The sequence below is a fragment of the Lactuca virosa genome, chromosome 5 (assembly GCF_052849685.1).
Source record: "Lactuca virosa cultivar CGN04683 chromosome 5, Lactuca_virosa_CGN04683_v6, whole genome shotgun sequence".
In the NCBI taxonomy this organism is placed as follows: domain Eukaryota; kingdom Viridiplantae; phylum Streptophyta; class Magnoliopsida; order Asterales; family Asteraceae; genus Lactuca; species Lactuca virosa.
The window spans coordinates 438895808-438916481 of NC_136430.1; the positions used below are offsets into that span (position 1 = coordinate 438895808).

At 35.2% G+C, this 20674-nt stretch overlaps 2 protein-coding genes and 1 long non-coding RNA gene across 3 annotated transcripts; all 3 read left to right on the top strand.

Annotated features, from left to right (window-relative positions):
* Nucleotides 1-338: 338 nt before the first annotated feature.
* LOC145113862 (uncharacterized) lies at nucleotides 339-1391 on the top strand. The gene is made up of 2 exons (XR_013710888.1): nucleotides 339-580; nucleotides 1160-1391. It is a non-coding gene; the product is annotated as an uncharacterized LOC145113862 (long non-coding RNA).
* A 1016-nt stretch (nucleotides 1392-2407) lies between these two features.
* Nucleotides 2408-13756, top strand: LOC145113859 (serine carboxypeptidase-like 20). Its single transcript, XM_079049908.1, has 14 exons — nucleotides 2408-2588; nucleotides 2706-2851; nucleotides 3175-3248; nucleotides 3728-3850; nucleotides 3947-4049; nucleotides 4129-4166; nucleotides 4365-4466; nucleotides 4641-4721; nucleotides 4804-5061; nucleotides 6689-6754; nucleotides 6838-6959; nucleotides 12316-12429; nucleotides 13149-13194; nucleotides 13513-13756. The coding sequence occupies exons 1-14, from the start codon at nucleotides 2443-2445 to the stop codon at nucleotides 13594-13596; spliced, it is 1503 nt and encodes a 500-aa protein (XP_078906034.1). The 5' UTR covers nucleotides 2408-2442; the 3' UTR covers nucleotides 13597-13756.
* Nucleotides 13757-16683: 2927 nt separating this feature from the next.
* LOC145114220 (uncharacterized) lies at nucleotides 16684-17361 on the top strand. The gene has a single exon (XM_079050224.1). It carries the CDS (start codon nucleotides 16684-16686, stop codon nucleotides 17359-17361), a length of 678 nt encoding a protein of 225 aa, XP_078906350.1.
* The last annotated feature ends 3313 nt before the right edge of the window (nucleotides 17362-20674 follow it).

The following is a 20674-nucleotide window of genomic DNA, read 5'->3' on the forward strand; positions in this document are numbered from 1 at the left end:
TAATTAGTTTTGAAAATTAGAGGATGTCACATATATATGATATTTTATGGAACTCACTAAACTTTGGCTTACAGTTGTGGATTAAATGTTTTCAGGTACAAGTACTGATCATGGGAAGTCGAAGACGTGACTATACACTCATTATGTATGTCACATAATGAGTGTCACATGTATGTGATATTTTACGGAACTCATTAAACTTTGACTTACAGTTGTGATTAAATGTTTTCAAGTGGGAAGTCGAAGACGTGACTATACACATTCATTATCAGTATTGGAGATTTCGCATTATTTATAATACTCTTATTTTCATACATCTGTATTTCGAAACCATCAAACCAATGAGTTTTTTTACCTTAACTAAAAATACAAAATTTATATGTGGAAACCAATGACTATACACAACAATCACCATATGTATTATCACCATATGTATTATTTAATCACATAAATCCATACAACCACCGCAATACATCTCCACCACCACCGCCAGTCAACGTTTCTCTCCAGCGACACCCACCTCCGGCCAATCTTCCAAGGGCCGCCTTTCCGCCAGCGTCGCCCCTCCTCTGGCAAATCGGTAAGTTTCTTTGCTCATCTCTGAAATCGATTTTCTGGTCACTGAATTTGAAATCTGAAATCGATTTTCAAACTTTCAAATATGAAATCGACGAAGGTTTACCGGATGAAAGATTCTTGGACTAAATTGGTTTCTAACCCATATTTTACTGATCCTGAGTGGTATCAATTTTATGTGCCTTTTGTGTATTTTAAATGATGGGAAAGTTTTGCTGCAATTAGGATCGAAATTGGTTGTGTATTATTCCAAGAATTGTCCAACGTCAGGTTCAGAACTTCAATGAATGTCTTTGAACCATATACCTTTGTTGAGAGCTTGGTTTCTCCTTAGTTTGATAACTTTTGAAACTTTGATTTTACTTCGATTTGTCTGCACAATATTACTTTTAATTTGATAAACTTTTGAAACTTTAATTTAATTTGAATATTGGATTCACATTTTGATAATGGCATTTAGAAATGGTAATTTCATTTTTACCCTTGGAATTTGCTACTAATTTCACATGCTTGATCTTTTGTTCGATTATGTTTATATATCTTTGTAATGATTCATTCATACTTTTTGTTTTCTAAATTGAAGGCCATTGTTTGAAGAATTCTGTGGATGATCTGTTATGCTTTGATGTTCATCAGACCCGGTAAATGTGAATGGAAGAATTCTTATTAGAAGGCCGTTTTTTGTTCTTAGATTCTCTAGATTTTGATGTATTTGATCATTCTTTATGATAGTCAATGGAATTCATCATTAATAAACACATCTGATGTAAAAGGACAAAATTATGTCTTTTATGTTACAAGGGTATTTTTTGTCATTTTCATTGTTCAACACAATCAGAGGCTTAACTAAACAGTATGTTTTCATTTAGAACATCGAAATCATTGAGGTCCCTGAATCATTCATATAGATATGTTGTGTAATGTCCAGTGCACTGAAACAAACACCCTGTAAAAATGTATGGAAATAGCAACTCAAGGTCCAACATAATATGTAAAATAACCTCATAAGCATGCACAAGTCCCAAACTAGAAATAAACCAAAACAATCATAAGCTAGGGTGCTACTACAATCTTCATCATCAAGTCTTCTTAAAGCTGAGTCTCTAACCATATGACAAGCTCGCCTCTTACTTCTTTGAACCTGACACAAAATACATGGGTTAGGCTTTAAAAAGCCCAGTGAGAATAGCATACGCATCGTGAAACAGTTTTTGATTGGATGCAAGTGTAATATAATATCTCTTGAATGCAACATAAAGCACTACACCTCAACCAATCACAACACGTAATAAGTGTAAGTCATATGATCTAAAGCATATAATCAAACATCCTTTCTAGACGTGTAAGAGCCAAGAACAACGTACACCTAGCTATCTCATGGACTTGCAACATGTATGTATCTAAGCAACACCAAATACTATTCCACTTGTTACATAAGTCTTAACCACAATGCTCCAACTAAAGCTAACACTAAATGGCTTCATTTTAATATCGTGGTTGGATTCAACCTAACATGATCATGCATCCCCAATCTCTTTAGCGTTTGTGTCCTAGAGCATATTGCTTGATCACCATTCATATCAGACCTCACATACTCTTACTGTATAATTTATATCTATGTAAATCAACTCATGGGAAAATCAAGGATGTTGCAATATAGGTAATTTCATTTGAATAATAAAAACGATATCAAATATTTTTTTTTCTGAAAATCGTAATAATAATAATATACTTGTCAACTTGGTTCCTGAAAATTGGGGGGCTGCCTTTGTGTGAATAGAGAAAGTTCCCCACAAAACTTTAAAACTGATTCTAAGAATCTTTCCCCCTTTTCTGTCTCGAAATTACAAAATTAAGAATCTTAACATGATTAAGGTAATGAACTCAATCTACCTATTCTTATCTATTTATCTCTCATTTACCAATTTCTTGGCACAATCCGCCCCTGAGAATGCCATAATTTCTTCACTTCCTGGTTTCAGTGGCATTATACCCTCCAAACACTATGCTGGGTACGCTTAATGTTTGCTTTTTTTTTTTTTTTTTTTTTTCTCTCTCTTATTAAGAAAATAGTTGAGCTTTCTTGATGGATTTTTGTTTGTTTATCATAATATTTGATGGGTTTACAGGTATGTGACATTAGATGTAGACCATGGCAAGAAATTATTCTATTATTATGTGCTTTCAGAAAGAGATCCTTCTAAGGATCCAGTGGTTCTTTGGCTCAATGGTGGCCCTGGTTGCTCCAGTTTTGATGGGTTTGTTTTTGAACATGGTATATACTTCACTTTTCTTCACTGGTTTATTAGAATCCTGTGTCTATCTGTGAGAGAATTTAAGCCACAAGGTGGACTTTTCAGATTGATCTACAGAGTTGACTCTTTATGGCATGATCCAAGAGGCTGAATTTGTACTCAACTTAATTCCATGAACTATTGTTGACTTTAACGGTCAAACATACAAACTATAGCAAGTATTAATTTATAAATTGACTATTGACATATGAGTGGTTCTTGGATTTAGCAGTCTAATATATATATATATATATATATATATATATATATATATATATATATATATATATATGTTGTGTTGTAGGTCCGTTTAAATTTGAGAAAACTGGAGGCATGCGCATGCCGAAGCTTCATCTCAATCCATATGCATGGAACAAGGTTTATAAATACCAATGTTTTTTACTTCATCAAAACTAATTTGATAATGGGGTTAAATGCATGAAATAGCAACCTACTTCCTTTGATTTTTTTAATAATAGCATCCTAATTTTATTTTCTTCCTGTCACAACATTGTATTATAAAAATCTATCCAATTATAGCATCGTTATCCAAATACAAGGAAATTTTCACTACTACAATTGGTTAGATATTTCATAGTACATTGTTCTGATTTGAAAAAAAATTGAAAGTACAATGCTATAGTTGGGTAGATTTTTCATGGTACAAAGCCTACATAAGAAAAAAATGTTGCTACAACAGAAAGATATGAACGTGGGATGCTATAAGACAAAAATATATAAAATAGCATTGTTATTAATTTCTGGTATTTAGACATTGATAATATTACTAATTACATAAAGTTGATAAATAGTAAGAATTATAATTTTGGTTGCCATTCATATTTGCATTTGCTCAGATCTCGAATATGATATTTTTGGACTCTCCTGTTGGAGTTGGATTGTCTTACTCCAATACTAAAACTGACTACATCACCAGCGATACAATAACGGCTTCAGACTCTCACAAATTTCTCCTTGAGGTATTTTTAAAATTAAAGAAACAAAAAAGCTTATCACTAAACACATCTATTTTGAAATATTAACATATTTTAATTTCTTTTTTTGTATGAATGTAGTGGTTCAAGATATATCCCGAATACCTTTCAAATCCCTTTTTCATCGCCGGTGAGTCATTTGCTGGAATTTACATCCCTACACTTTGTGATCAAGTGATCAAGGGTAACTAACTATCTCTCTTAAACCCAAACAAACATGATTCTGAGTAAATTACGATAACGCCCTCCTCGATATTCTTCAGGACTTGATGCTGGTGATAAACCCATTCTCAACTTCAAGGTGCATCCTCAATTATCAACTTTGTGATATATATATATATATATATATATATATATATATATATATATATATATATATATATATATATATATATATATATATATATATATGTGTGTGTGTGTGTGTGTGTGTGTGTGTGTGTGTGTGTGTGTGTGCACGCACAACAATTTTCTGTGATCTAAATTTATTAGAACACAGGGTTACATTATCGGAAATGGAGTTTGTGATGATGCGTTTGATGGCAATGCTTTTGTACCGTTTGCCCGAGGGATGGGACTCATTTCGGAGGAAATGTTTCAGGTAGTACGAGCTTCCTATCATATTCCTCCGTTCCAACAATGAACACTTTGACTTTTCAGGTCAAATCTATCACGTTTTAGTTTCAAAATTGATATGGATTTATTTTGCATATTTGACATCCGCAGTTGGTTTTTTAAACGGTTGTTGGCATAACTTGACCCTAAACACGTGCAGGATGTTAACAAGGAGTGTAAAGGGATATTTTACAAACCTCCAAGCCTAAAATGCGAAATGAAGCTTGACTTCGTTGACCAAGTAATTAATTGTTCTTTATTTTTCCAAAATTTACTATTGTGTGACACACTTGCTTACCTTGGATTTGTACACCTACATCCAGCATTTTGACGGTTTAAACATATATAACATTCTCAGCAAGTGCTTTCACGATAAAAGTATGATTAGACATGAAAATACTAAATTGCCCATGAGCTTTAGGAAATTGGGTGAGACCGATACACCCTTTCCTGTGCGAACCAGAATGTTTGGGCGTGCTTGGCCTTTTAAAGCTCCGGTGAAGCCTGGTTATGTGCCTTCTTGGCCAGAGCTTCTCAACAATACAGTACTTCTCAACAGCACACGAGGTGTCCCATGTCAAGTAAGTCATTTCAAAACATAATGACTATTTCTTATTTATTTTCTGTCACACTGATCATCACAAAATATTTGTCGTTTGTTTTATTGACGGGGCATTTTGGGTATTTTTTTACTAGTCAACTGCTTTTATTGGGCCCCCTTTATTACATATGAGTATATGACATGTCAAGGCAGAAAAACGTTATAGTATGCTTGACTCGTATTGGATTTGGAATGATGTATATTATACGAAAATTGAAATTTATTGTCCCGTTCAAAAAGGTGGGACGAAGGGCTCAAGGGCAATGTTTTAAAAACCGGTTTGAACCGGCCGGTCGAACCGGTTGGACCGGGAACCGGAGGAGGAAGCGGTTCAATTATCACCAGTTTTATGTTGATTTTTGAACCGGATTGAACCGGCCGGTTTTTAGAAAAACCCGGTTGAACCGGTCAAAATAAACTGGTTGAACCGGTTAAACCGAATAAAAACACATAAAAAACCATTTACATAATAAACTTTGGTGATTTTTTTTTCAAATCTATTTAGTTTTCTCTAAATAAAAACATATGATAAATGTTAAAAAGTTTTTAATGTGTTTATATTCATCTAAAACTATATTTTGTTTTGTTATCATATTTTATTTTCTTTTTGACGTATATGGATTGATGTAAAACATTAAAACTTATGGTTATGTGTTATTTTAATGTATTTGGATTCATCTACAACTTATTTTTATGTGAATTTTTAATGTTTGAACTTGTAAACATCAAATTCATGATTTATATATGTATGTATGTGTAAGAAAATAGGAAAAAACATGAAAAATATTGAAACCGTTTTACTGGCGGTCGAACCGGTTGGACCGGTTGAACCGGGAACCGGTCACCATACCGGTTCAACTAAAAAACCGGTTTTTAAAACCTTGCTCAAGGGAGAATCCAAGTATGGAGAAGGTGGTCCAGGACCCACCTAATTTTTTGAACTAAATTTCCAATTTATATAGAAAATTTTTAGGACCTATCTTATAATATTGGGAGAAAAATGATGGAAAAGAAAGGTATAGACCATAGACAATAAAAGACATAATATATTTAGTGGTAGGAAAGAGCCCCACATCGGCTCCAAGAAGAAAGTGGTGGGGGTTTCCATTATAAATAGCTGTTGCCTTTTTCACATTTCCACTCTATGAAGTTTGTTGAGGCATGACTTTACTCCAAGTTTAAGTTGGAGTTAGTCAAACTTTATTATATGAGCAGTTTGGGATAAGTCTTTTGACCACTAGTTTTTATACATGTTGAACCAGTTATTTTTTTGATTAAATATGGTTTTATCTTGAACCAATTCGGTTGCACTTAGTTAGGGAACCATGTGTTTTCTATTTTGGATTCGCCACCGAATGGAATCACTCTCGACAAAATACATAAATGCACCCCTTAACCTCAACATCAAAAACATAAATATAAAGATGCCCGATCTTCTCTCTTATAACGAATGCAACCTTAAAGTCAAATATTATATTCTTCTTGGATAGAGTGACCGATTGGCTTTTTTTTTAATTTATTAATTTATTTATTTTTTATTTTGGGTTGTAGAAACTTAAAACATTTGTTGGGTTTTGATAGGACAAATTGTTTCTATTTTTTTGTAGGACCGTAATGTGGCAAAAATATGGCTAAACAAAAAAGAAGTTCGGAAGGCAATTCATGCCGACCCGGTAAGATAAAATAGGTTTCTATTTATAGTAAGATTATGAAGATGGAATTTTCAACAAATTGTGAAGTTAAACGAATACTTCAGATTAGTGAGGCCGGAGAGTGGGAGCCATGTACGGGTAGGATCAGATATCATCAAAACATGGGAAGCATGATCAAGTACCACACAAAAATCATCGCTCGGGGTTATCGCGCTCTTATTTTCAGGTACACCCTTCTTTATATATTGCAATCTTATGATGCTTTTGTTGGGTAAACAGTAGGATGATGGTGGAGAACCGAATTCGATATGGATCGCGTAAGATCACTTTCAGAACTGATATTTTCACCCTATGCCATGGTTACAAGAAATCTAGTCTAGGATAATAAAAATAACACTTGTGAATCCAGACATAAAAACACAAACCAAATTGCTAGACGAATTTTGAGTTTGTTATAGAAGAGAGAGGGCTAAGAAGAGATTAATGATGGTTCAATAGAGGAGTCGTATTTATACTTTGACAAATTAGGGTTTCCGTCTTCAAATAAATTAAACAAATCACGAATTAATGGCATAATAAATGGTTTCCAAAACTGACGAGATTTGTTAATATTACCCTAATTACCCACTAGAACTAGGATTTTCCACTATTAAACTAATTCAAACTTCCGAATACCTTTTGGGGCAGTGTCCCTAGGATTCCACAAGGGGGCGCAACCTTCTTGACCCCTGCCATTTTATTGTACCGGCTTATAATTCGATCTTATATATGCATGCACCCCTAATAGAACCAAACCAAAAATCCCCCATTTCCCTCTCATTCACGTGAATATAAACAGGCTACAATATTTACACTTGAGAACCTTTAAAATACAAATTATCACAATATAATCGGCTAGTCTAATATACCTAGTCTAAGGAGGAGGTTGACGAATGGTTAGACTGGAACAAAAATCACCGAATAGGACACGAGGTAGGCCTTTTGTAAAAATGTCGGCGAACTGATATATTGAGGGTACATATAACACTCGAATCTGCCCTCTTTGAACTTTCTCCCGAACTAAATGAATATCGATCTCAATGTGCTTGGTACGTTGGTGTTGAATCGGATTTTAAGATAAATAAATGGTGCTTACATTATCATAATAGACCAAAGATGTGTGTCAAGGTGGTAGACCAAGCTCTAAAAGCATATTATGTATCCAAAAAATTTCAGCGACTACATTAGCAACCCCTTTGTATTCCGCCTCAGCGCTAGATCGAGAAATAGTTGTTTGACATTTGGATGACCAGAAAATCAAGTTGTCCCCCAAGTAAACATAGTAGCATGAGGTAGAACGATGGGTGTCCGAGCAATCTGCCCGATTTGCATCAGTGTATGACATAAGGTTGGTTGGTGAACTGGCACTCATGTATAACCTCATATGCATTGTGCCCTTAACGTATCAAATGATGCATTTTAGAGTGTTCCAGTGGGCAGATCGAGGTGCATGCATGTGCATGCAAACTTTCTGGACAACGTAAGATATATAGTTTATTGGTGAATGTTAAGTATTGAAGAGCCCCAACAAGGCTTCAGTAGGTAGTCGGATCGTCAATTAAGTCATCTGCTTCACTACTTAGTTTTTCGGTTGTGTCTACCGGCGTGTGTACCAGGTTGTAATCTCCCATTTTGGCCCGTGCTATTATTTCTAAAGCATATTTTGCTTGAGACAAGAACATGTTGGTAGCATCATGTTTGACCGAGATGCCAAGGAAGTAATGTAAGGAACCTAAGTCCTTCATAGCAAACTCAGACGAAAGGCATGATATAAGTTGTTAGCGAAGAACCAAAGAAGACGGTGAAGATGATATCGTCTACATATAAGAGGAGATAAGCAGTGTTGGTGTCGTGGCTGTAGAAAAATAGAGAGTGATCACATGTGCTATGTCGAAAACCAAGTGTAGTAACGTGTCTGTGAAACGTTGGTACCATGCGCGAGGTGCTTGTTTCAAGCCGTATAAGGACCACTTTAATCTGCAAACATAATTCGGAAATATGGAATCTCGAAAGCCAAGGGGCTGATGCATAAAAACCATCTCAGAGAGGTGCCCGTGAAGGAAGGCATTTTTGACGTCGAGTTGGTTGATTGCCCACTTTTTGTATAAAGCAATGCTGAGAACCGTCTGGATGGTAGCCGGTTTATCGACTGGGCTGAAAGTTTCCTCGCAATCGACACCCACCTGTTGAGACCTTCCATCACAAACCAAACACGCTTTATAGCGCTCTAGGGAACCATCAGCCTTTATTTTATGTTTAAAAATCCACATACATCGAATAATGTTCATGTTAGAGCGACGAGGTACTAAATTCCAAGTATTATTATCAATAAGAGCGTTAAAATCGTCAGTAATGGCATGGTTCTACTCAGGTATAGATAGTGCATCAACGAGGTTGTGTGGGAGTGGAGCAATGGTGGTGATGGTAGAAGTATGTAAGGATAAAGGTTGTTTTGGTTTAGTGATGTCGAGCATAATCCAGGTGGTAAATATGCAAGGTGGTGGAGGTGGAGGTGGCGGATTTGGAATATGAGTGGGTAGTTAGGCATTGGTAGTAGGAGGTGATGGGATATTCTGTTGAGTGTTGGTTTTTCGGCGACGACAGTAAGTATGGATGAGAGGTGGTGTGTCGACGGTAATAGTGGAATTTGTAGGTGGCGGAGTCTTTGGGGAGGTGGGTGTGGGGCTACTTGACTTGGTATTCTGAGAAGAGCTGGGAGATGTTGGGGTGGAGACAGGAGATCTTTGACCTGTAGGATAGTTATTCAAATCCCAGATCGTTGGATGTGGTTCGATTGTGAGTAAGTGTTGAAGGAAATCATAGACATGAGGGGACGAGTGAAGTTTATCAAAAGGGAAAACATTTTCATCGAATACAACATGTCAGGATATTATGATCTTGCGAGAGGAAAGATCGTAGCATTTATACCCCCTGTGATTGGTGGGGTATCCAAGGAAGATACAAGGAGAGGATCGGTTTGCAAGTTTATGAATGGGGGTGGAAGGTGTGAGAGGATAGCATAGGCAACCAAAAACTTTAAGGTGATCATAAGTGGGGTGTTTGTGAAAAAAAAAGGAAAATAGGAGTAGAATAGTGTTTTGTTTTGTGGGGAAGAATATTGAGAATATAAGTTTCCATTTGAAGGGCATGGTGTCAAAAGGTGGTAGGGAGAGATGTATGAGCAAGGAGGGTGCGAACCATGTTATTGATGGTGCGAATGGTTCGTTCCGCTTTTCCATTCTGAGGCGATGTGTGAGGACAAGAAAAACAAAACTGCATGCCATTAGTAGTGCGAAAGCTATGAAAGGATCGATTGTTATATTCGATGCCATTGTCACACTAGAAACATTTTATGGAATGTTCAAATTGAGTGGTTATGTGGTTATGGAAGTTGAGAAAAACAGAAAAGACTTTTGATTTGTTGGATAGTGGGTAAGTCCATAAATAAATAATGTAATCATCAATAATCAACACGTAATAACGGTGACCTCCCGAGCTAAGAACTGGTGAGGTCCATAGATCACTATGAACAATATCAAAAGGTAAAGATGTAAGGGATGTAGAAGCATAAAATGGTAGCCTTTTATGTTCACTAAATACACAAGACTGACAAATATGTTTATTCATAAATAAAATTGTTTTTATTTAAAACACGTAAAGATGATTCAGGATGTTCCAAGCGATGATACCAAAGATCTTGTGACAAAGCAGCAAATGTGGAAGAACTGGTGAGTTGTGTATTTGGCAGTAAAAGAGGGTAGAAATCTTCGGTGCTATCACATCGGAGGATAGGAATCTGCGTCTAGTAATCCTTCACAAGACATCCAAAATGGTCAAATTCAATAGTAACAAAATTATCAGTGGTAAGGCGACGGACAAACAAAAGGTTTTTAATGAGGTTAGTAGCATTCAAAATATTTGAGAGTTTGAGAGGTGGGAAGGGAGGTTGAAGTATGGTGTATCCAGAACAATGGATCGATATATGTAAACCATTACCAACGACAATACGATTCGGTCAACTATTATTGACATAAGTTGAGATTTTACGTGTGGTATTTGTCATGTGATTGGTGGTACCTGTGTCAAGATACCAATTGGGGTCTATATTCAGTGTCATCGTGTGCATGGCCTGTTTGATATTAGTTGGAGTGTATGAAGATTCAGAAGAAGCATAAGTGCATGAGGTGGACCTAGAATACCGGTTGTTGGTTGGTGAAACTGATAACGAGGAGCTGTGGGGTATGGAATGGATGGAGAGTTCCAACTAGTTCCATTCCAGTTCATCCATGGTGGTTGTTGCTTTTGAGTGTATTATCCGCGCCCACGACCGTGTCCCCGACTCTTTCCGCGCATGCCCCTGCCTCCGCTACGATAAAAACCTTCAGAGGTGCCTCTAATCGAAGACCGAGGCTGATGAAATTAGGGAGATTAGGGCGTATCTGAGGTATCACGCCGATCATGAGTGCCAGAAGCCGCGACATGGGTTGATGGCGGTGTGACAGTAGTAACCGATAAAGTAGTAACGACATTGTTGGTAGGTGTTTGTAGAGATTTCCTGGTTTCTTCAAGACATAATTTTGATCGGGTAGTGTAGAAGTCGAGAAGCGGTGTAGATTGTTGGAGAAAAGTATCAATGCTATCGTGTTGATCCGTAAGGCCAACGATAATTTGTAGCACCAAACGTTGATGATCAACAAGAGCATCCACATCAGTGAGTTGGTGTGAAATTCTCTTGATTTCTTGACAGTAAACAGCCATATTGGCAAAGTTTTAAGTTTGGTGTTGGTAATTTTTTTTGAAGGTATAGAGCTCTAGCATGTTTACTATCGATAAAGATATGCTCTATTTCTTTCCAAACATTAGTTGTGGTGGCTCCTAGAGTGAGGATGGTGATGAGTAGATCCCTAGATATTGTCCCATATATCCATTGCAGAACAATCGCATCTAGGTGGGACTATTTTTCATTGATCTTGACAACAACATCTTTTTCACTGGTAGAAGAGGGAGTGGCTTTAGCAAGAGGTAGGATATGATTGATTACTTGGAAAGCACGACAATGGATTCTGAATAGTTCAACTCAATATGTATATTGTCCGTTTTCAATTTCAAGGGCAATAGGAATATAATTTCGGATGTTTGATATGGTAACAACAACATGATGAAGAGGAGTTGACATTGTAGTAGATGAGATCTAATGAGTAGAACAGGAAGAAGAGATGAGAGGGACAATGATCTGCAACTAAGGTTGAAGAATTTTGGTTGCTAAAAATACAAATTATCACAATATAATCGGCCAGTCTAATAACCGTGCATTCACCGAACATATAATATATAGTACAAATAATAAGCCCTTTAACTCACATATTAATTCCAATTACATAAAATGTCTGACGACACTAAAATCACCAACAACTTTTGTTACAATATGTTTTTCTTTGTTTTGTTATATTTTGTTTTGTTTTGTTTTTTCTTATCTTGTGTAAATAGGAAACACAAAATATAATGAAAATAAAAAGTTATATTAATTTCATATACTCATGCAGCGGGGATCATGATTTGTGTGTTCCTTACACCGGAACTGAAGCTTGGGTACAATCGTTAGGCTACAAGGTTATCGAAGAGTGGAGAAGTTGGAAGGTCGATGGCCAAGTTGCAGGGTATGTCTTTGTTTCCCAAAAAAAAATATGATACCAAAACATGACCATTACTCACGTGAAGCTTCACCTAGATGGATTGATAAAAAGAATAGGGTTCAACAAGGAACCATTTTAAACCTTAGAACCAAGGAACCAATATTTTTTCAACTTTTAGAGCAAATTTTTCATCAAAAAAAAACTAAAGATATAGATATTCATAACTTTTTATCCTCCATCTATTGATATCAAATTTGATAAAAAAAAAAGATTGATTTGTTTAGATTCACACTATGAATTTGTTTAGATTCACATTGTGAATTTGTACAGATTCACCCTGTGAAATCTATTCACACTGTGAATTTGTGCAGATTCATACAATGAATTTATACAAAATTAATGATTTATAGTGCAGATTCACATTGTGAATCTGAACAGATAAAAAAAGTAAAAAAAAAAAAAACAAAAAAAAAATTATCAAATTTGATATCAATGGAAAGAAGATAAAAAGTTATGAATTTCTATATTTTTAGAATTTTTTTTCGATAAATAATAAGATCTAAAACTTGAAAAAATAATGGTTCATTGGTTCTGTGGTTTAAAATGGTTCCTTGTTAAACTTTTATATATATATATATATATATATATATATATATATATATATATATATATATATATATATATATATATATATATATATATATGTATGTATGTTTATGTTGAAATATTTCTGCTTGTTGCAGATACTTACGAGCATACGAGAACAACCTCACGTTTCTTACTGTCAAGGTTTGTCACACGTAAATGTATATGCAATCTCTCAATATTTAAGATGCTTGTAATGAAATGATGTTCTAAGATGTTCAATTTGAATGCTTCTCATATCCAAGTGCATAAATTTTGCTTTATTACATGGTCCCACGTCCGATCATATATCAGACACACTCTTTTGCAAAACGGTATGACACTAGAACGAAGCATAGTGCATGTTTAAAGCATAAATTGGATATAGTGTAAGATGAGAGGAGTTTACACATTTAATTAAGTATTAACCGGAGAGGGCTTGTGTGTTGGTTTGAAACTGATTATAGATTTGATATGATGCAGGGATCAGGGCATACGGTACCTGAGTACAAACCCAAAGAAGCGTTGGCGTTTTACTCCCGTTGGTTAGAGGGAAATAAAATATAGAAAAATCTCCATTAATTGTTTTCAGAAGTTGTTAGTAACATACTACCGTGCTTGTTAATTTGAAAATAATTTGGTGTTATGAAAAAGGGAAAGGTAACATAACAAATGGCATGTACAGTTTTGTTTTATTAAGTGGTATTTGATTAATTAATTAAAATGATTGGTTAAACTGTATGTCAAATTTAATATAATATTTCCGTAAAGTTCGGGATTCCCTTTTACAATTATCCGTGATTAGTCGACTTTACCATAAATTGTAAGTTTTAGTTAGATTAACCTCTTGTATTACTTTGTAAGGTTGATAATATACTAATGACATATCCATCAATCAATCTAGTTTTTCTTCAATAACTTGGCCAATATATATATATATATATATATATATATATATATATATATATATATATATATATATATATATATATATATAATTGCTTGGCTACATTCCATTCGATTCACTTTTAAACAACGTTGCTCCAAATTGATCGTTCCCAAACATCAATTCACCAAATTGCGATATTGATTCACAAAATTGGCACATCCAATATTTTTGTGTCCAGTGGATCTTTACCTCAGAACCACTTCAACAATTGACCACAACAATCAGTGAATCCCACCAAGATCATCTTCGAGTATTTTCATTTGTATTCGTTAATTTTGTTATGGTACACAACCTCCATGGGTCTGCTTACTTTGCTAGAACCCTACACTGGAATAGAATGTTGGTATGGTAAAATATTTATTGTCTTTTCACTACTAGAAAGGCTCCTGTGTTTTCCTATGAAAATACCGGCGGAACACGAATGTGTAGCAATTTCTTACAATGTTCAGAGAGAATTTCGAGTTTTCCTATGAAAATTCAGGAGTAACACAAATGTGTAACAATTTCCTAAGGACAAATGAAAAACACATGTTTTTTATTTTTAATTTATATTTCCTTGGAAATTTCTGCACATTTCCGAAGGATATAAATAGAATTTTATGCGCAAAAGTTCCATTATTTTGGTAAATTTTTTAATAAAGTCCTAAAAGTTTTTTTTTGAACAAAAAAGTTCTATTATTTTGGAAAAACCACATAATCTATCAGTTCCTGTTAAAATATAAAAAATAATTTTTTCGTTAATTTGGGCAAAATGTTAAACAATCGAGACTTTTCTGTTCAAAAAAACACTTTTAAGACTATATTAAAAAATTTCCCAAAATAATGAGATTTTTCTACATAAAACCCGATATAAATACTCTGAAAGGAAAAACATGCACGAATAAAAGAAAGAACCAAATTGATGGCCTTATGATCAATGGAAGATGGGCAACGGAAGTGAAAGACATTAAGGACGAAGCTTTTCATTTCTTTCAACAAAAATTAAAAGAACGATGGATCTCTCGGCCTAAACTTGTAAACCCACACTTCCAATCTATCGATGATGGATGCTATATGCCTTGAAGCTCCGTTTTCCCTTGATGAAATTAAATCAGCCGTGTGGGCGTGTGGAAGTGACAAGGCCCCGGGACCGGATGGATTAACTTTCAAATTCATAAAAAAAATTTGGAATACGGTCTGTAATGATGTGATGTATACGGTCCGACACTTTGAAGACTGTGGTACACTAGCAAGAGGGTGTAATTCTTCTTTTATTACGCTAGCACCAAAAACTAAATATCCATCCTCTCTTTCAGACTACCGCCCCATTAGCTTGATCGGTTGTATTTACAAAATAATTTCCAAGATGTTAGCAACAAGAATAAAGGCAGTAATTGGGAAGGTCGTTGGCGAGGTTCAATCAGCGTACGTGGAAGGCAGAAACATCTTGGATGGGCCTCTAATTGTTAATGACATATGTTCTTGGGCTAAGAGCATTAGAAAAAGATTCTCTTATTCAAGGTGGACTTTGACAAAACATTTGACTCTATAAATTGGGAGTATTTAGATTCAGTACTATGTCAAATGGGCTTCGAGAACAAATGGAGATCTTGGATTCGTGGCTGCCTATCATCGTCTCGAGCATCGGTCATTGTGAACGGTTCCCCAACAAAGGAGTTTGATATCACTAAAGGAGTAAGACAAGGTGACCCCCTCTCCCCCTTCTTGTTCATCATTGCGATGGAAGGGCTTAACGTGGCACTTAAATCTGCTACGGAGAAAGGTATATTCAAAGGCGTTAAAATTCCCTGCAATGGTACATTGATATCCCATCTCTTTTATGTGGATGAGGCGCTCTTTGTAGGTGAATGGTGTAGATCAAATCTGAAAAATCTTGCTCGTATACTTAGGTGCTTCCTGTCACTTCAGGACTAAAAGTGAACTTTCATAAATCTAAAGTATATGGCATTAGGGCAACGAGTTTGGAAACTTCAGAGTGGGCACGTTTACTTGGCTGTGAGGCGGGCTCACTTCCGTTTTTATATCTTGGAGTTCCAGTTGGTGCCAACATGAACTTAAAAAAGAATTGGAAACCAATCATCAACAAATTTCAAGCAAAACTTTCCATATGGAAATAAAAAAATCTATCATTTGGAGGACAGTTGACCTTAATCAAAGCGGTGTTGGGGAATCTCCCAACTTATTACCTGTCACTTTTCAAAGTGCCTAAAGGGGTAATTGACACTCTTGAGAAAAATAGAAGAAAGTTTCTGTGTGTGGGGGGTGGGAGAGGGGGGGGGGGGGGGGGGGAACGAGGAAAAAAATAAAATTCATTGGGTCTCGTGGGAGAAAGTAATAAATTCCAAGGAAAATGGTGGATTGGGTGTTGGCTCTATAAGGGCTATGAAGGTTGCGCTCTTGATAAAATGGTGGTGAAGATTGAAATCGGAACCTTCATCTCTATGGAGCAAGGTTATATATGGAATACACAATCTAGCAAACAAACCGGTGGAATCTTTGTCAAAGAAAAAGATTTCTCGGGTATGGAACAACATAGCGAGTACAAAAAACAACCTTGAGGCAATGGGCTTCTGTTTCGGTGATATTTTTAGACGGAAGATTAAATCGGGAGGTAATACACAATTCTGGAATGACTTATGATTGGATCGATGAAGCTAAAAAATTCATACCCGTCCTTATACGAACTAGAGTCACATAAAAGCTGTATGGTGAATGATAGAATCCATGAGTCGGGTTATAAATGGAGATGGAAGTCATGCCCAACTTCAGCAGGGCTAACCAGTGATCTGGAACATCTATCAAACGAAATTGCTCCCACCCGGCTCCAATCTGGTATGGACTATTTATCCTGCTGTCTAAATTTGGATGGTATATACAAGGTTGCCTCACTTAGGGTGAAACTCGACCAAAAATCGCTTACAAGTACGTCACATATACAAATCAAGTGGAGTAAACTAATTCCTATAAAGGTATCTAGTTTTGTTTGGAGAGCTGCTCTAGGGCGCATCCCATCTGCAGAAGCACTTGGTCATAGAGGTATCAAGCTCGACTCCACTTTATGTGGATCATGTATCAACGGGTCGGAGACTGTTGATCATATTATAGTTGGATGTTCTTATGCTACTATGATTCGCGATAAGATATCAAGATGGTGTGGGATTGACAATATAAAAGTGCAAAGTGTTGGTGACCTAGTGGAATTTGCAAACAAATGGGGAAGGTGTTCGAAAAGAAGGAAGAGACTAACTGCCATCTGCTATGGGCTAATATGGACTCTATGGAAAACAAGAAATGAAAGGTTGTTTCAGAGGTGCACAAGCTCTCCTTCAAAAGTGTTTGAGAATGTCAAATTAGTGGTGTATCTTTGGCTCAAATCAAAGTAAGGGGTAAAAATAGAATCTGTAACTGGGAGGATTGGAATGTTTCTCCTCTTGCATCTGTGTAATTGTATTGCTTTCAATGAATTGTACTGTCTTTTTGTGGCCCCTGTTTAGCTCCTTGCTTGCTGGGTCAGTTTAATAAAAATATTGTTGTTTAAAAAAAAAAACATGATTCAAACATGGGTCATTAAATTCTAGTTACACACACATTTTTAATTCACAATTTAATTTTTCTGGGAAATCCCTCGTAATTTCCTATACCCATTTCTGAGAGAATAAAGATAATCCAATAAAATAAAGGCTTAGTTGGGGTTTTAAATCACGTTTCCTCATAACTTTCTATGCATTTCTGAGGAAAAAAAACCCACAGCATGTATCGAACACAAGACTCCCACAAATATGACACATACATTTTCTAGTGGCATGGTGGCCTACCTAGGGTTCAATTCGATAAATTTATTCATAGGATTAAATATATTGGTTGTATCAGAAATTTTTCTCAAAACTTCCTACGCATTTTCGAGGAAAATTATCATTAGTTTTTCTTCTCATCTTTTACATTATTATTTATTATTGTTATTATTAATATTTTTTTTTGAACAGCGGGATTGTTATTATTAATATTATCATTTTATTATTGTTAACATTATCTAAAATAATAATAATAATAATAATAATAATATTATTATTATTATTATTATTATTATTATTATTATGTTTAACCATTTTCATAACAAATTATTTGATATGTTTTTATTATTATTAACATTATCATTACTATTATTATTATTATTATTATTATTATTATTATTATTATTATTATTATATATACATACACTAATACACATACTAATAATAAAAATCATGTTGTTTTAATAGATTATAGGATGGATACGACCAATGTTGTAAAACTCGTTACTCGGTACCTGTTTGGCCGACTACCGAATAGCAAGTACCCGGGAGTACTCGAGGAGTACTCGGATTCGGTAATTCATATAAAAATATTTTAGGGAAATTATATATGTAAAAATCATAAGTTGATTGAAATATATAACAAAATTAGATACATGTGAATACACAAAAACTAAAAAAACACATAATGGTCTCACTTCGTGAATAATTACTAAAAATTTAAGATATGTATGTAGTAATAATCACATGTGTATGTTAAATAATAAATCATTAAGTATATTATACATATTAATCACTGAGTTGACCAGATTTTAAAACATTGTTCGGTTCAGTAAGGGGTCGATCAGGGAGTACTCGGGATTCTGTAAGTCGCCTCGGTAAGGGGCCGAATAACGAGTACTCGGAGGAGTAATCGGCCAACTCGGCGAGTTTTACAACACTGGATAAGACTGGGCATTGCTTTAAAAGTATTGGGATGACCAAACCCATCATATGGGGTGATGTTGACGGGTGGGTGCAATCATAAATAGGGATATGAAAAGACATATATATATATATATATATATATATATATATATATATACATACACATACACACACAAGATATGATGTTCAAATCTTCATTTTGTTGTCATGATGAGACCATCCTCCCAAAATAGCTCGACATATGCCGACTACGAGTGGTTACAAGTAGTATGTTGTTATACTAAATAATAAAAATAGTAAAGTACATTGTTATGATATATAATAATTAAAGTATGTTGCTTTTATTGAAGAAATAGAAATGCATGGTCTTTGGTTTAGATAAGAATTAAAGTATGTTGATAGTATTAATAAGAATATCAAGTATGTTGTTATCATGAACAAGTAAAGTACAATGCTTTAACGAATAAAAAAATGAAGTATGTTGCTATTATATATAAAAAATATAATATGTTTTTGTGAAGAAAAAGGAAATCTGGGATAGGTTAAAGGAACTTTACTCAAGCGACGCAGATCTAGAACAGTCTGTACAAACTTTGCTTTTATCATAGTTTGGTGCTTTTGTTCAAAAGCCAGAAGAGAAACTTGATGAAACATTTAATCATTTTAATCATCTCTTAAGCAGGATGTTAAAACACAAGATCAAGCGTGAAACGATAGAGTAAAAATTCACGTATATGGATGATTTGAGAGCTGAATGGAAATCAGTTGTATCCACAGTAAAAGCTCATGAACAGTTCAAGAGCTACACTTTGGCAAAGCTTGTGGGAATTCTAAGATCCTATGAATATGAAGTGAAGAAGGATGTAAAGCTTGTGTCTGGCATGGGATCGTTGGCCCTGGTTGCGAAGGGTAAAAAGGTTGTTGAAGAAGATTCCGAATCCGGCCTCTCGGATTGTGATCTTACGAAAGAGGAACACGCTCTGTTGGTATCTAATCCCAAGAAGTTTGCTAAAAAAAATTTGGACGTTTCAAGAATAGGAACAGACTGGGAAACTACAGCTCAGACAAGCAAAAGGGTGAGAGCTTTAAGAACTCTCAAAAGGATGAAGAAAAACAAGAGAATAAGTTGTTGGGAGATTCTGGCTATGATTACAACTACTGCCATGTCAAGAATCATTTTGCCAAAGAGTGTATGCTGAGGAGGATGAGTGAAAAGAAAGAAGTAGAGAAGGATGAAGCTTACTATCTTCAAAAGATAGAAGAGCTTAAGAAGAAAAAAAGTGTTGATAATGCGAAGCCTGCTTTGATTGTGCAGGAAGATGATGATGAATTTGGACGTGTTGAAGTCTGGTCAACAGATTCTGAGGATGAGGAAGTTCGGAAGCCCACACATGGTGGATGTTTTGTAGCGAAGTCTAGAGTGTTTGTCTACGAAGGAAGATGTCTGATGGTTCAGAGCAGAGTCTCGGAACAGAGGGGATATGCTATTGATGGCGGCCAAAGCTCAGAAAATTGTTTTGCTGCAAGATCTGTTTCTGAACAGGTGAGTGAATGTGAGAAGGTCATCAAAAAGGTACACTCTATACTTCACTCTCTCAATATTCCTATTACTCATTACGAATATGAATTAGATGATTTAAATTATACTTTCACTAATTTTAGCGATAGTTTAAAGAGAACACGTCTAAGTAATTCTAACCTAAGTGATCAAATCAGCAGGGTAACGAATAAAAGTGAAGAGAGAAGGATGTGGATAGAGAGGTTGGAGTTAGAGCTAACTAGGTCAAAAGATGATGTCATTTACCTTAAGAAAGACAATTTAGCCCTTTTGAAACAAAGAAACATTTTTTGTTTAATTGCAAAACATTTATATTACAACATCACTCAACTGCATCTTGATTGTGAAATAGGTGAAAATATACATAAAATGATTTTACCCTTTCTCGAATTGAAAGATGATGAAATCGATGCGGAGTGC